At 46.9% G+C, this 17,213-nt stretch overlaps 1 protein-coding gene across 1 annotated transcript in view; it reads right to left on the bottom strand.

The window, feature by feature from the left end:
- The window catches only part of LOC138260999 (NACHT, LRR and PYD domains-containing protein 3-like), a 122,451-nt gene that overhangs the window by 13,363 nt on the left and 91,875 nt on the right, over positions 1–17,213 (bottom strand). Inside the window, exon 9 of the mRNA XM_069209588.1 lies at positions 905–1,072. Coding sequence (XP_069065689.1) covers positions 905–1,072 — 168 coding nt within the window. The remainder of the gene's footprint in view (positions 1–904; positions 1,073–17,213) is intronic.

Raw genomic sequence — 17,213 nt, 5'->3', positions numbered from 1 at the left:
GCCTTCCTGGTCCACATCTCTGCCACATGTCCTGAATGCTCTACACTGAAAAGCCACAGCAGTTATTACACAAACCCTTTGTTGAACCACTTGGCTGTCTCCATGTCAGTCTTCACAGATTATAATTCAAGGATACCTGGTGCTACGTCAGACTACCTGGACCTGGAAGCCATCAGAAGTCAAAACTGTCAATGAAACTACGGTACGGGCTTACAAAACTCATTGTCTTCCTCGCCAGAAAAGAGGACCACCTGCCATTTCTGAATATTAGGATTATGTGAGATGATCCCTGCTTCCCGAAGAAAAGTGCAATATCGCTCACAAAGGTACTAGATTTCACCTCTCCAGTCTAAAAGGTGACAGCAATCCAGAAGTGGTAAACCATACGGTCCATGTGAAAGAACCTGATGTTTCACCATGTGAAAATTTAAATATGACACTATTCAAATGCCATTACATTTAATTATTCAAAAATGATTTCCTTAATGATCATTAGCTAAATCAGGTGGAAGAGGCAGCTGTTTGTAATTGTTAATGATAATAATGACATAAAATTCAGCTCCTGGCACAAGAAACTGTAATACTCCTAAACCCAAATGATCATACTCCTAAATGTCAACATAGACAGACTATGTATATTACTAGAGGTTGCACTCAGTTATGAAATTACACTATATTGTGAAATGTGATACATGCACAGAAATAAGTAGACAGAGAAAAATGAAATGAGATTTTATGTCAAAAGGGGAGGTGCTAGGGTGTGGCTTCGGCCAGAAGTGGGCGTGATGACCTGTCAAGTTTGACGAGTAATGTGTCCTTCCCCTACTGACATATGCATATGCATCTAGACCCTGAAAGCCTTGTTGTAAGGTGGTAAATTCTCAAAATTTGTTGTTAGACTTGCTTGATCACATGGATGGAGTTGCACTCTCTCCAGATGGTGTCCAAGTGCGGCAGGGACTGCGACGTCAGGGCGTTGCGGCTCAGCAAAAGCAACTCCAGGGTCTGGTTTGGCAGAAGCGACCGCGCCAGAGACTCCGTGCATGCATCCGTGAGATGGTTGGCATCCATTCTGTCAGAGGGCATGGGTGGGGGCGAGAGAGAGAGAGAGAGAGAACTCGTTATCGTCGATGCTTCTGTCTGCACATCTCCCCTGTGTTTCCTAGTTAGATCTGGCTAGACAGTGCAATAGCTCCCTCGGGCAGTGTGTTTGAAAGGTAAAACAATTAAAAGTAAGGAGACTCGCAGGAAGGGTATTATATCATATGACAGGGAGTCCTAAAGGAAACATTCCAGACAGTCTCAGATGTAACACTCCTTTCAGAGTGATACAGAGGAAAACAAGTGATACAGAGTGTGGTGTTTATAGTCAGTGTGTCAGCCAGTACTGTATACATGATGCAGACAATTCAGGGTATTGTGCCTGCACCTTTGCTCACAGTAAGGACACTATGACATTTGTGGTGGTACTCAATTTAGTGCTGTAGAGTGCTTACATGGGAATATACACGCAAGCCCACTCACTATCCCAGAAAAACTGTTTGCTATTTAGAAATGCCAGTGTTCTCCCATTAAAAGTGCTGCCCTGTTGCTCAGAAATACAGGTCCTCTCCCTTTCGAATGGAATAAGTGCAGGTACTCAGTATCCGAGAGTACCTGTCCACCTTTAAGCACTGGGGCCATAGAGTCATACAGCACTGTCGTACTTATGGTATGGATATAAAACATTTGCACTGACATGCTGACAGGTCGCTGCTTCAGAGCGCTTCCTTTAGTACACAAAAATAAAGAAGGTATTTGAAACTTACAGAGATTCTTAGTAAATACATATAGCGTCAAAAAGCCAAAGGATCTGAATTGGCAGTAGTGGCAGGCCCTCCCAATTTACAGAGATACAGAGAAGTGCCACCAGCAAAGAGAGGGATGGCAGCCAGAAGATTATTGTGACCAAGGGACCCCTTACACTTTCTGACTTCTTTCCAGGACTGAGCACTCCTGCACAGCCTGGTCTGAAAGGCAACATTATAAAGTCGAACTAGATATCTCTGGTGGCCTGACATGCTTTGGGTACCAGTCTAAAGTCAGCCTGGCTTTGCAACCTTGGAGATCCTGAGATTCTCTAACTATCCTCCAAGTCCAATAACTTTGCACTCCCAGAAGGCCTTGCAGCAGTAGAGGGGATGTGAGGTGGACCCACTTTCTTCTCAAATGCTATATCCTGCCATGACGAAGGGATTGAGTGCATGATTTGCACTCACTTGTGACCACCTTGACATGTACGTGCGCTGTTCTTCTGGACAGTGCAGCAAAATGGGCCGGCGCAGGAGTAAAGACGAAGAATTGGCTACTCTGACCCTGAGTGGGAGGGTAATCCAGGGAAGAGATTTCTGAATCTCTAGGAAGCTTTTGCCAAACTTCCTGTATCTTGCTGGGGTGATGGTGAGTGCAACGATGGAGGATGACTTTGGCTACCTGTGTGGATGGTTGGCCTGGAGAAGGTTTTCTGGAGCAGTGCATTGATGCATTGCTTCTGAAGTAGTCACAAGGTGTCCATGTGCAATATCTTGATTGTCATGAGCAGGGGACGGTCTTCAAGGCACAATTAATGTAGTTGTGACACCTCACTATGAGCATGATTCATGAACTCTGATCTGGGACCTCCCTGGATCTTGGACAGATGTTCTTCAGCATCCAGTATAATCTGCACATCTGCACAACCGAGGGTACTAGGGTGTTGCCCCTCACACCAGGCCATGTCCTGCCTGAGCAGCGGCCTGGGATCATTCACCACAATGCCAGCGGTATCGCCTGGAAGTGTGCACGGATAGGATAAGATGAAACACATACAGTGCACTAAGGCAACTCTAAAACCTGCACTGGGACAGGACTGCAAACTGCACTGGGACAGGACTACAAACTGCACTAGGGTAGGACTAGAAACTGCACTGGGACAGGACTACAAACTGCATTGGGGCAGGACTACAACCTGCACTGGGTAAGGACTAAAACTGCACTGGGGCAGGACTGCTAACTGCACTGGAACAGAACTACAAACTGCACTGGGACAGGACTGCTAACTGCACTGGAACAGGACTACAAACTGCACTGGGGAAGGACTACAAACTGCACTGGGGAAGGACTACAAACTGCACTGGGGAAGGACTACAAACTGCACTGGGGAAGGACTGCTAACTGCACTGGAACAGGACTACAAACTGCACTGGGACAGGACTACAAACTGCACTGGGACAGGACTACAAACTGCACTGGGACAGGACTACAAACTGCACTGGGACAGGACTACAAACTGCACTGGGACAGGGCTACAAACTGCACTGGGACAGGGCTACAAACTGCACTGGGACGGGGCTACAAACTGCACTGGGACAGGACTGCTAACTGCACTGGAACAGGACTACAAACTGCACTGGGACAGGACTATAATTGTGTGCTGGTGCAGGACTGCAAACTGCAGTGTGCTGGGACAGGGCAACAACCTGTACACTCTGGCAGGGCCACAAACTGCACTGACAAAGGAATACAAACAGGTCACTGTGGGAGGACTACAATAGATCACTGGGCAGGACTACAACAGATCACTGTGGCAGGGCTTCAAACTGCACTGACACAAGAATACCAACAGATCACTGTCGCAGGACTACAATAGATCAATGGGGCAGGACTACAAACTACACTGACACAGGAATACCAAGAGGTCACTGGGCAGGACTACAATGGGTCACTGTGGCAGGACTACAAACTGCAATAGATCACTGTGGAAGGACTACGAACTGCACTGACACAGGAATACCAACAGGTCACTGTGGCAGAACTACAATAGATCACTGGGGCAGAACTACAATAGATCACTGTGGCAGGACTACAATAGATCACTGTGGCAGGACTACAAGAGATCAATGTGGCAGGACTACAAACTGCACTGACACAGGAATACCAAAGGGTCACTGTGGCAGGACTACAATAGCTCACTGTGGCAGGACTACAATAGATCACTGGGGCAGGACTACAATAGATCACTGTGGCAGGACTACAAACTGCAGTGACACAGGAATACCAAAGGGTCAATGTGGCAGGACTACAATAGCTCACTGTGGCAGGACTACAATAGATCACTGTGGCAAGACTACAAACTGCTCTGACAAAGGAATACCAACGGGACACTGGGGCAGAACTACAATAGATCACTGGGGCAGGACTACAATAGATCACTGGGGCAGGACTACAAACTGCACTGACACAGGAATACCAACAGATCACTGTGGCAGGACTACAATAGATCACTGTGGCAGGACTACAAACTGCACTGACACAGGAATACCAACAGGTCACTGTGGCAGGACTACAATAGATCACTGTGGCAGGACTACAATAGATCACTGTGGAAGGACTGCAAACTGCCCTGGGGCAGGACTATAATTGTGTGTTGTTGCAGGACTGCAAACTGCAGTGTTCTGGGACAGGGAAACAACATGTACACTGTGGCAGGGCCACAAACTGCACTGACACAGGAATACCAACAGGTCACTGTGGCAGAACTACAATAGATCACTGGGGCAGGACTACAATACATCACTGGGGCAGGACTACAAACTGCACTGACACAGGAATACCAACAAATCACTGTGGCAGGACTACAATAGATCACTGGGGCAGGACTACAAACTGCACTGACACAGGAATACCAACAGGTCACTGTGACCGGACTACAATAGATCACTGGGGCAGGACTACAATAGATCACTGTGGTAGGACTACAAACTGCACTGACACAGGAATACCAACAAGTCGCTGTGGCAGAACTACAATAGATCACTGGGGCAGGACTACAAATTGCATTGACACACAAATTCCAAGAGGTCACTGTGGCAGGACTACAACAGATCACTGGGGCAGGACTACAAACTGCAGTGACATAGGAATACCAACAGGTCACTGTGGCAGAACTACAATAGATCACTGGGGCAGGACTACAATAGATAATTGTTGCAGGACTACAAACTGCACTGACAGAGGAATACCAACAGGTCACTGTGGCAGGACTACAACAGAGCACTGGGGCAGGACTACAAACCGCACTGACACAGGAATACCAAGAGGTCACTGTGGCAGGACTACAACAGATCACTGTGGCAGAACTACAATGGATCACTGGGGCAGGACTACAATAGATTAATGTGGCAGGACTACAAACTGCACTGACACAGGAATACCAACAGATCACTGTGGCAGGACTACAACAGATCACTGGGGCAGGACTACAAACTGCGCTGACACAGGGATACCAACAGATCACTGGGGCAGGACTACAAACTGCGCTGACACAGGGATACCAACAGATCACTGGGGCAGGACTACAAACTGCACTGACACAAGAATACCAACAGATCACTGTGGCAGGACTACAAGAGATCACTGTGGTAGGACTACAACAGATCACTATGGCAGGACCACAACATATCACTGGGGCAGGACTACAATAGATCACTGGGGCAGGACTACAAACTGCACTGACAGAGGAATACCAAGAGGTCACTGTGGCAGGACTACAACAAATCACTGTGGCAGGACTACAATAGTTCACTGTGGCAGGACTACAATAGATCACTGTGGCCGGACTACAAACTGCACTGACGCAGGAATACCAACAGACCACTGTGGCAGGACTACAACAGATCACTGGGGCAGGACTACAAACTGCACTGACACAGGAATACCAACAGATCACTGTGGCAGGACTGCAATAGATCACTGTGGCAGGACTACAATATATCACTGAGGCAGGACTACAAACTGCACTGACAGAGGAATACCAACAGATCACTGTGGCAGGACTACAGTAGATCACTGGGGCAGGACTACAAACTGCATTGATACAGGAATACCAACAGATCACTGTGGCAGGACTACAACAGATCACTATGGCAGGAGTACAAACTGCACTGACACAGGAATACCAACAGATCACTGTGTCAGGACTACAACAGATCACTGTGGCAGGACTACAATAGATCACTGGGGCAGGACTAGAAACTGCATTGACACAGGAATACCAACAGATCACTGTGTCAGGACTACAACAGATCACTATGTCAGGACTACAACAGATCACTGTGTCAGGACTACAACAGATCACTATGGCAGGACTACAAACTGCACTGACACAGGAATACCAACAGATCACTGTGTCAGGACTACAACAGATCACTGTGGCAGGACTACAATAGATCACTGGGGCAGGACTAGAAACTGCATTGACACAGGAATACCAACAGATCACTGTGTCAGGACTACAACAGATCACTATGTCAGGACTACAAACTGCACTGACACAGGAATACCAACAGATCACTGTGTCAGGACTACAACAGATCACTATGTCAGGACTACAACAGATCACTGTGTCAGGACTACAACAGATCACTATGGCAGGACTACAAACTGCACTGACACAGGAATACCAACAGATCACTGCGGCAGGACTACAATAGATCACTGGGGCAAGACTACAAACTGGACTGGGGACCGGGCTACAACCTGTGCACTGCAGCAACACTACACACTGCACGGGACAGGGCTAGAAGCTGTAATGGGGCAGCATTGAAACTGTGCACTGAGGCAGGAATACAAACTGTTCGAGGCAGGACTACAAACTGCATTGGGGCCTGATACAAACCCCACTGGGGAAGCACTACAGCCTCTGCAGTGGGGCAGGTTTACAATCTGTGCCCAACAGAACCTCTACAGCCTCTGCACTGGTCAGAGCTACAAAAGGGACAGTATTATAACCTGTGCACTTGAGCAGGACTACAAACGCTGCACTGGGACAAGACTACAAATGCTGCACTGGGACAAGACTACAAACGCTGCACTGGGACAGGATTACACACTGTGCAATTGGGCAGGACCACAAAATCTGAACTGGCTCAGGACTACAAACTGTGCACTGGGAGAGGATATGAATTGTGCACTCGAACAGGGCAACAAACTGTGCACTGGTGCAGGACAACAAACACCGCACAGGGGAAGAGCTAGAAACTGAGCCCTGAGTCAAGATACAGGGCAGGGCTACAAACATGTCTGCAGCAGATCTGCTAACTGTGCACTGAGGTAGGACTACAAACTGCACTGGGGAAGGATTACCAACTGCACTGGGACAGAATTACAAACTGCACTGGGCCAGGATTACAAACTGCACTAGGCCAGGACTACAAACTGTCCCCCAGTCAGCACTACAAACTGTGCACTGGACAGGGCTACAAACTGCACTGTGGCAGGGCTAAACTGTACACGAGGAATGAATACAAACTGCACTGGGACAGGATTACAAACTGTGCTCTGAGACAGCACTAAAAACTATTCACTTGCCAGGACTACAAACTGCACTGCGCCAGGGCTAAACTGTACACGAGGAATGAATACAAACTGCACTGGGACAGGGTTACAAACTTTGCAACAAGACAGCACTACAAACTATGCAGTGGCCAGGGCTGCACGCTGCACTGCGGCAGAGCTAAACTGTACACTGAGGAATGAATACAAACTGCACTGGGACAGATTTACAAACTGTGCAACAAGGCACGGTTACAAGCAGCACTTGGACAGGGATACAAACTTCACTAGAACAGGATTACAAACTGTGCACCGAGACAGCACTACAAACTATGCACTGGCCAGGGGTACAAACTGCACTGGAACGGGATTACAAACTGTGCACCTAGACAGCACTACAAAACTATGTACTGGCCAGGGCTACAAACTGCACTGCGGCAGGGCTAAACTATACACTGTGGAATTACTACAAACTGCACTTGAACAGGATTACAAACTGTGCACCGAGACAGCACTACCAACTATGTACTGGCCAGGGGTACAAACTGCACTGCGGCGGAGCTAAACTGTACACTGAGGAATAAATACACACTGCACTGGGACAGGATTACAAGCTGTGCAAAAAGGCAAGGTTACAAACAGCACTTGGACAGGGATACAAACTGCACTGGAACAGGATTACAAACTGTGCACTGAGACAGCACTACAAACTGTGCACTTGCCAGGGCTACAAACTGCACTGCAGCAGAGCTAAACTGTACATGAGGAATGACTACAAACTGCACTGGGACAGGATTACAAACTGTGCACCGAGGCAGCACTACAAACTATGGACTGGCCAAGGGTACAAACTTCACACTGAGGAATGACTACAAACTGCACTGGGACAGGATTACAAACTGTGCTCCGAGAGAGCACTACCAACTATGTCCTGGCTAGGGGTACAAACTGCACTGCGGCAGAGCTAAACTGTACACTGAGGAATGAATACACCTGCACTGCGACAGAATTACAAAATGCGCTCCGAGACAGCACTACAAACTATGCACTGGCCAGGGGTACAAACTTCACACTGAAGAATGACTACAAACTGCACTGGGACAGTATTACAAAATGTGCTCCGAGACAGCACTACAAACTATGCACTGGCCAGGGGTACAAACTGCATACTGAGGAATGACTACAAACTGCACTGGGACAGATTTAGAAACTGTGCAATAAGGCGCGGTTACAAACAGCACTTGGAAAGGAATACAAACTGCACTGGGGCAGGACTACAAATAATGCACTGGGGCAGGATTACAAATAATGCACTGGGGCAGGATTACAAATAATGCACTGGGGCAGGATTACAAGTAATGCACTGGGGCAAGATTACAAGTAATGCACTGGGGCAGGACTACAAATAATGCACTGGGGCAGGATTACAAATAATGCACTGGGGCAGGATTACAAATAATGCACTGGGGCAGGATTACAAATAATGCACTGGGGCAGGATTACAAACTGCAATGGGGTAAAAGTACACACTGCGCACTGGCGCGGGGGTCTAGGACACTGAAAGGACAATTGTAATGTTCCTCGCAGCTGCGCAGTCCTCGGTTTGCGACCTTTAATCCCGGCGCCTCACCGTCGCCATGCTCCTCCTTGGGCCGCCAGTGCACAGCTTCCCAGGAGCCGCACTGAGGGGCTTCCGGTGTGTGCAGCTCCCCTGCACTTCTTCACAGCTGCTAAATGAAATAATTGCTTGTTTATTGTCTTCGTGTGGCATCAACAGACAGGCTAATTACTTCCAATAAAGCGCCTGGGGCCGCCCCCGCAGCGCCTGTTCAGCACGCACAGCTGTAGGCAGACGCGGGACCAGAATCCTCTGCGCCAGGGGCCATTGTGGGCGCCTCTGGGCCCTCTCTTGGTGATGCCCTGGTGTGTCCAGGCAGTGTGACCCCCCCGCCCCCGGGAGGAAACGACCTACTGAGGACCCCCGGTGAGTAGTGTGCAAAGGTCATCTACATTGTGCAAAAATGTCAAAAGATACTTACATCTTGAGTTAAAGGTCAAAACCACCGGTATTTGTGCAAAAAAACAGGTTATTCTAAGATTTGCAGCTTGAAAACGGAGTGCATTTGCAGCAGGGCTGCAGCGTCATCTCCGGTGCAAACATGTAGAACGGTATATGTCATTTTACATAGAAAAGCTTGCGTTTAAATATTCTACATACGTTTTCCAGCCAAGTGTGTGCGATTAGCTTGAAAATGATCTATCCCGACACTAAAAGGTATCTTGCAGTGCAGAAAGGTCTTAGTTCGGACACAGACAAATTTAAGAAGTGGAGAATTTCATAAAAGTTTGCAGCCTGTCGGCAACCAGTAATTTGAAATAATTTCAGATACTTTGGCGCTGGCGGACAGAATGTTAATGTGGACACGCATCTCCAGAGCTGGTCTTATGCAGTGAAAAAGTGACCAGAGAGTAGACACCGGCAGCGTTACAGAGGAGTTTAAAATTCAGCCCACATTTCCCTCTGATCTGTTTGGGATTATGTGGTAAATTTCAAGTCAGTTAATCGATTTCTATTAAAGTTATTTGCTTTTCTGGCAACTCACTTTATAGTGTGGGAACACTGTGTTCTTTTGCAAGTGGTTGATTGGAATCACATCTACAGCAGACCTTCAACGCTGGAAAGCGGTACTATTTTTCCAGAAAAAAAAAGAAAACTCAATACAAACTCAGTCTTAAGGTGGTCGACAAACGGAGGCTCAGGTTTAGGACTTCAGGCCTCACGCAACTGGATTTTTTTCAAGCCTGGACCATTATAAGTGCCTGCCCAGCTCAAAATGCACATTCAGGCGAGATATCTAAAATACGCAAAAAACTTCAACGAGGCGTTACCAGACTCAGCAATAAAAGCATTGGAGGTTGGATGGGTAAAAAACTAGGCCCACTCCTTTGGATCACACCTAGGCCTACTCACGAAGAAGAGCATGGTCTCCTCCGGCCTGGGGTTAGCTAATAAGCCACCTATTGTTGGTAGTCTTCTGAAGGAACTCGCGGCGGTCTTCCCGCCGCTCCTGGGGTTTCACCCCACACTCAGCTTGGTCCTCCTCTTCTTTCTGCAAACCCTTCTGTTCCTCCATCAGCGGTGGCTGCTGCAAATCTCAAGGGGAATGGCGGGGAGGGGAACGGGAATGGGGTAATAAAAAAAATAAATAATAATAATTAAAGAAAACGTACCTGTTCCTGTCCCCGCCGGACTCCTCGACCCTCTTCCCTCTATGGTGTCCCAAGAGTCCCTGAGACACCAGCACAGGCCCCCTATGCAAGCCTGGTGCTGCTGCTATGCTATAACTAGCATGAGAGCAGCACCAGGATTGGTCTGAGCGGATTTGCCTGCCGCTCAGACACTGCATGGAAATCTGTGCAATTTCTCCATCCCGACTGTACAACACAACCAGGTTGGAGAAACCTAAGTGCGCATGTCAGTTTGGCTGGCCTGAGACAACCAGACAAAGTGATTTGCACAGTAAGTACACTCAGTGATTCCACTCCCGCTCCCCTCTCCCTCCACTCTTCCCCCCCGCTCCACCCCTCCCTGCACTTGCTGAGGCTGTCAGCAGCTGAAAAATGAAACAATAGTATAATATCATTTTATTTTTCAGCCGCTGGCTCTCAGCCAGGGGGATGACGCTCTTTCGCCATTGTGAAGGAGCCCCCTCTGCCCTCCATGCTTTCCACCCACCCACTTGTCTGCACCTCCTTCCCGCTGTATGCAGAACCCTTGCTGCACAACCGATTTATCAATGTGCAATCAACGAATGATTCTGTTTGTAGTTGTCTTCAGTCTTACAGTCTCTCTGGCATTGGTTGAGAGTGGTTTATTTTGAAGTAATAAACAACTGAGCTGTGATGTGCAATAATGAGGCTGGAATAGAAGGAGGGTTGTGCACAGAGGTCCCAAGCTCTTCAAAGAAAGATTGCAAAGTGAGATTTGATGCACTGTGGCTTTCTGCCTGACACCTTCGTCTCACTGACCAGGGCGAACAAACACTGCTATAGCAAAAGGCTTGACACCCGTGGAATTTGTTTTATTGAAATGTAGTGTTTAGTGTATGAGATATCAAGCTTGCACCAACAGTGCCCAGTGTTATGATGTCCTCCATCTTGAAATGACGTCGTAATGCACCACGTGGTCACTGCTGCTGCAATTCTCTCTACGGTAATGAACAATTGTGAGCTCTGCACCGAAGTCCTGGGGCTTTCCTAGTCTTTTTGAACGTGATGTACCTAATCAAGGACAACCTGGCATTCCCAGTCTGCATCACACATTTGGTATCATCTTACGTTATCTGAATATACTCAGAGCCTCTGAATCTAATCTCACTGTGCTATGAGATAATCCTCAAATGTGTTCTATAGTAAAATGTTTTTTCTTGTTTGTTCCCCACTGGTGCCCACCGTGGGAACCATGTTCTTGTATAGTCGATGGATGAACTCCTTTGTTTAAAGTCCTATAACAGGGCCTGATTTACGCGGAAGAGAGCTCCACTTTAGAAGGTGAATCTATGCTGGATTCATCACTGAACTTTACCAAGTTCTTGTACTTATGCTTTACATGCTCAATGCTGACCTGACTGATGGGCCAGCTCCTCTATTCCTGTTTTACTTTCTTGAAGTGAAGCCTGGAAACCATACCCCATGTCTGTCATTCTTATTCAGAATGTCACAGCCTGAATCTAATGTGTAAGATCTAGAGACAGTCCACTTGTAGGGCCCCAAAGTCCACATAGGGACTACATTGAGTAAACAAAGGAGCGACAGAGTTGTGCGCTGACACACCGAAGGGATTGCACAGACCGAGAACAGATGATTCAATTCTCAATAACAGTACGATCGACAGGCCCTAGTGTTCATGTTATCGGCAGTGCCTGACTGTTGTAAACAACTAGGTGTCATATATAGGCCCAGAAACATATATGGGTAAACACAAGCGGGTCATATCAAGGCCCAGAAACATGAATGGGTCATATCTAGGCCCAGAAACATATATGGGTAAACACGAGCGGGTCATATCAAGGCCCAGAAACATGAATGGGTCATATCTAGGCCCAGAAACATATGGGTAAACACAAATTGGTCATATCAAGGCCCAGAAACATGAATGGGTCATATCTAGGCCCAGAAACATATATGGGTAAACACAAATTGGTCATATCAAGGCCCAGAAACGTGAATGGGTCATATCAAGGCCAAGAAAGTGCCCGGAATATGTGGAATTCATCTTTAGTCTTATTGTTAATTGCCCTACATGTAAATAAAAACATGTTCCTTATTAAACGTCAGAGCGCTGATTGGACAGATAGTTTATTGTGCCTGACTCCTTTGTCCTAGTGTGTCCAAACGTGTTACCAGCTTCTGAAGTGAAATATTATCGGAGGCCTGGGAACAAAAGTGGTAAACCAAGCAGCCGGACAAAGACTTAGACATCTCAGGACACAGAGGAAACACCTTCCCCTTTCTCTGACTAAAACCCGCTCCATGATATTATCAGATGGTGGCCTGCTCCTTGGCCCCACTCCTTCCCCAGGCAAGCTTTGGTCCTCAGACAATGAAGTTTGCTAGAGACAGACACGCTTGTGTCTTCAGACAATGTAGTCTCTTAGAGACAGGCGCGCTTGTGTCCTCGGACAATGTAGTCTCTTAGAGACAGGCGCGCTTGTGTCCTCGGACAATGTAGTCTCTTAGAGACAGGCGCGCTTGTGTCCTCGGACAATGTAGTCTCTTAGAGACAGGCGCGCTTGTGTCCTCGGACAATGTAGTCTCTTAGAGACAGACGCGCTTGTGTCCTCGGACAATGTAGTCTCTTAGAGACAGGTGCGCTTGTGTCTTTGGACAATGAAGTCTGTTAGGAACAGGTGCACTTGTGTCCTTAGACAAGAAAGTCTCTTAGAGACAGACGCGCTTGTGTCCTCGGACAAGAAAGTCTCTTAGAGACAGACGCGCTTGTGTCCTCGGACAAGAAAGTCTCTTAGAGACAGACGCGCTTGTGTCCTCGGACAATGTAGTCTCTTAGAGACAGGCGCATTTGTGTCCTCGGACAATGTAGTCTCTTAGAGAAAGGTGCGCTTGTGTCTTTGGACAATGAAGTCTGTTAGGAACAGGTGCACTTGTGTCCTTAGACAAGAAAGTCTCTTAGAGACAGCATGCTTCTGTCCTCAGACAATGAAGTCTCTTAGAGGCAGACAGGCCTGTGTCCTCAGACAATGAAGTTTCTTAGTGACAAGCGCTCTTGCATCCTCAGACAACTAAGTCTCTTAGAGGCAGGCGCACTTGCATCCTCAGAGAACGAAGTCTCTTAGAGGCAGGCGCGCTTGCATCCTCAGACAACGAAGTCTCTTAGAGGCAGGCTTTCTTGCGTCCTCAGACAGTAAAGTCTCCTTGAGGCAGGCGCTTTTGCGTCCACAGATAGTGGAGTCTCTTAAAGGCAGATGCGATTGCATCCACAGACAATGAAGTCTCTTAGAGGCAGGGGTGCTTGGGTCCTCAGATGATGAAGTCTCTTAGAGGCAGGCAGACTTGCGTCCTAAGAGAATGCAGTCTCTTAGAGGCAAGAGCGCTTTCGTCCTCAGACAATGGAGTTTCTTAGAGGCCAGCTCGCTTGTGTCCTCAGAGAAAGAAGAATCTTAGAGGCAGGCACTTGTGTCCTCAAACAATGAAGTCTCCTAGAGGCAGGCACTTGTGTCCTCAGACAATGAAGAGTCGTAGACGCAGGCGCGCTTGCGTCCTCAGACAATTACGTTTCTTAGAGGCAGGTGCGCTTGTGTCATCAGACAATGAAGACTCCCTCTCCCAAGGGGTTGCAGGCCTCTACAGTGATGCTCACATTGGAGAACCTAGGGGATGCTGCCTTGGGTCAGCGAATAAACATGAAACGTGTCTGTCCTGATGGCACATACAGAGAAATGTCTGTTGATGGCATGTGGGCCATTTAGAAAATCCATACAGTAAAATTTGACCACTGGCACTGCGGACATAGAATCAGGCATTTTTTTTGCAGATTCTCTATTGTAGCATCCTTCACATAAATCAACCTATTAAACTGCCCGTAGCCTGTTCTTGTCAAGAGACAACGAGCCGGACTGGGGCTATTACATGTCTTGTGTGGTAAGATAGTGCTTGGTGCAAAGATTTGTTGAGGGGCCAATGTGCGACTAGAAAGCTTGTACATATGTATTGTGTTTAAATTTGTTGTGGTGGTGGTGATGTGTTCTAGTGTTTTTTGTGCTGTTGTGTTTTTTTTTTAGTTTCATTTTTAGGGTCTAGCGTAAGCGCTGTAGCCTGCTGTAATCTCTCCATGGGCCTTTAGCCACGCCCACTGCACACCCATCAGTTTCGTTGGTTCGTGAGGTTGCCTTTTAAAAATCGCATTATTCCATTTGTGAAAGGAATGCATAGATCATGCCTTTTCTGTTGTTTAGCCCTCCTCAAGCGCTCCGGCCAACTACTGAAAACATACGGGGATCCATGTATTCCACATGGTTTCTGGACTTCTTTTTCTTTGTATTCCCTCCACAGTGCAATCTCGCTGGGCAATAGTGGAGCGCTTTGCATGACAGTGCCCCTGTTACATGGATAATTGCATAACTGTTGATACGTTTGACTGTGAGCGAACTTCTGTTTTCTTTTGTGTGTCTCCTTCTCGCTCATGGTTTGGTGCTCTAAATTGGCTCGTTTATGTCAACTGTATTACTTTTCATTTTCAAATTATGTGGCAATAAAAGTCCAATTAGGTCTTTACAACGCTAATAGCTCGAACTTGAGCAAATGCAAGACACGTTGCATTGCAAATGCTTGTTGAATTTGTGTTGTGTTGCACTGTGGTTGTGTTGCATTCTGTTGTGGCTTTTTTGTTGTGAAGTGCCCTGATAGGTTTTTGTTGTGTTATTATTTTACTTTGGGAGGTCATTGTGCTGTGTTTTGTTTACTTTAGGTATGTCAACAAATGCTGCTACATTTCAGGTGAAAGTTAGTATATTTTTAAAATATTCCAGTGGCAAACACCAATTTAAGGCTATATAAAGTGGCAAAATTCCGCTGCTCAAACTCTTCGACTATTTATGACACCATTCTGCCTAAAAGTAAAAAAAGAAACTTTCCTTTAATTAGCACCCTCGGGTCCACTGTATAAGGTAATTATCGCCCTACACTTTGTGAACACCTAATCTGCATATCGAAATTGATAAGGGAGTGTTTTTTCACAACTGGGCTATTTTTAGTGGTTTGGATTTTTAGCCCTATTTGATTAGTTATGGGTTTATTTTTAGTTCGATCGCTTTGATGTTCGCTCCTGGCCTTTTAGTTTTACCTAACTAGTTTATTATCTCAATGTCAGGTTCAGCCTGTGCCTTAAAGCATTGGTGTCTTGACTGTTCTGCACTACGAGTGTTCATTTCTGCATCCCTGCCACCTCTTGCAGAGTGAGGGCTTGACTTCAGTCTGCACTCATTAGCTTTGAGTCGTGGCGATTTCAAGGAGGCTTTTGCAATGCAGATCTTTATGAGCAATTTGATGGGTTTTGCAAAAACTTAGTTAAATAATTTTATTTGATTTATTTGACTGTTCCATGAAATGATCTCGACCCTATCCAAGGGTGGATGTCACTTACATCATTGGAGGCCACATTCTTTATAAGCATTCGAGTACAAACCATAGTATAAAGCTGATATGGTAATAAATATTGTAAAGGATAAAAATAAGAACAGTCAACAACAAGTTATACAATAGATGATGAAGGTTACCAAGTGCTTAGTAGGTAGTTCTTAAGACTGTCTTTGAAGCATGGGGAGAAGGCTGGAGACTGTTCCACATTCCAGTAACATTGAGAGAGAGGGTGCGTTTCAAGGCACAGCTTTTCTTACATTTGGGGTGATTGCATGTTAAAGAAGCCTTTCCTCCAGGCGCGGCTCCTCCGCTATGGCGGAGCAGCGTCCCCCCCCCCCCACCAGCAACAGCCAAACTTTCATAATAAACTATGTTTATGATCCTTTTTTTTTTTTTTTAAAGGGATGGGGCCACGGGCTGTGACAAGCACAGAGGGGGAGTGCACAGCACTTCCCACTCACTGCGCATGTATGTTTGGCCAGCCACCTCGGGCCGGCCAAACATACATGTGCGCTAGGCTCTCTCCAACCCGGCAACGCAGGCACTGTGTTGCTGAGTTGGAGACAGCCGGCAGAGACTCCCACTCTGCCTTGGAGCGGCCTGGCTGAGCGCTCCGACCAATCTGAATGCTGCTGTCATGTTGCTAGAAGCATGACAGCAGCGTTCAGATTGGTCGCAGGGCAGGCTGGGAGGTTGTGGCTGCAGCCTGCAGCTGCAACAAAGGCAAGAGGAGGGGCACGGTGGTGGCAGGGGTGACAGCGATTCAGGTACATTTTATTTTTTTCTTAAATTAATTCTCCCCCGTGCCACGAGCTGCTCCTGCTTTCCCCTTATGTTTCTTACCCCACCTTCCACTGACAGTTTGCTAGCCTGATAGTTTGGGGTGTTCGTATGAAGTGCCTTGTAGGTGATGCAGGTATTTTTGTATGTGCTGCAGGCATCAGGGCAGACAAGGGTTATATGATCATTTTTTCTGGCTTCTTAGGGTAACTCAGGAAGCAGAGTGCGGAACTGTTTTTAACAGAACCAAGTAGACCTGAGCAAAAGTTACGCAACACTCGTGTAAACTCATTTAAATTTCCACAATTTTCCATAACACTTATTACTCAGAAATACCTACATTTTGCCATTTCACCAGTCGTGTAATTTTAAGTCAGATTAGGTAAAAATCATTTCACAGGAACAAGACGAGCAAACAGAACGCAAGT

Source organism: Pleurodeles waltl, chromosome 10 (assembly GCF_031143425.1).
Source record: "Pleurodeles waltl isolate 20211129_DDA chromosome 10, aPleWal1.hap1.20221129, whole genome shotgun sequence".
Taxonomy (NCBI): domain Eukaryota; kingdom Metazoa; phylum Chordata; class Amphibia; order Caudata; family Salamandridae; genus Pleurodeles; species Pleurodeles waltl.
This window is presented reverse-complemented; position numbering and strand designations above follow the sequence as displayed.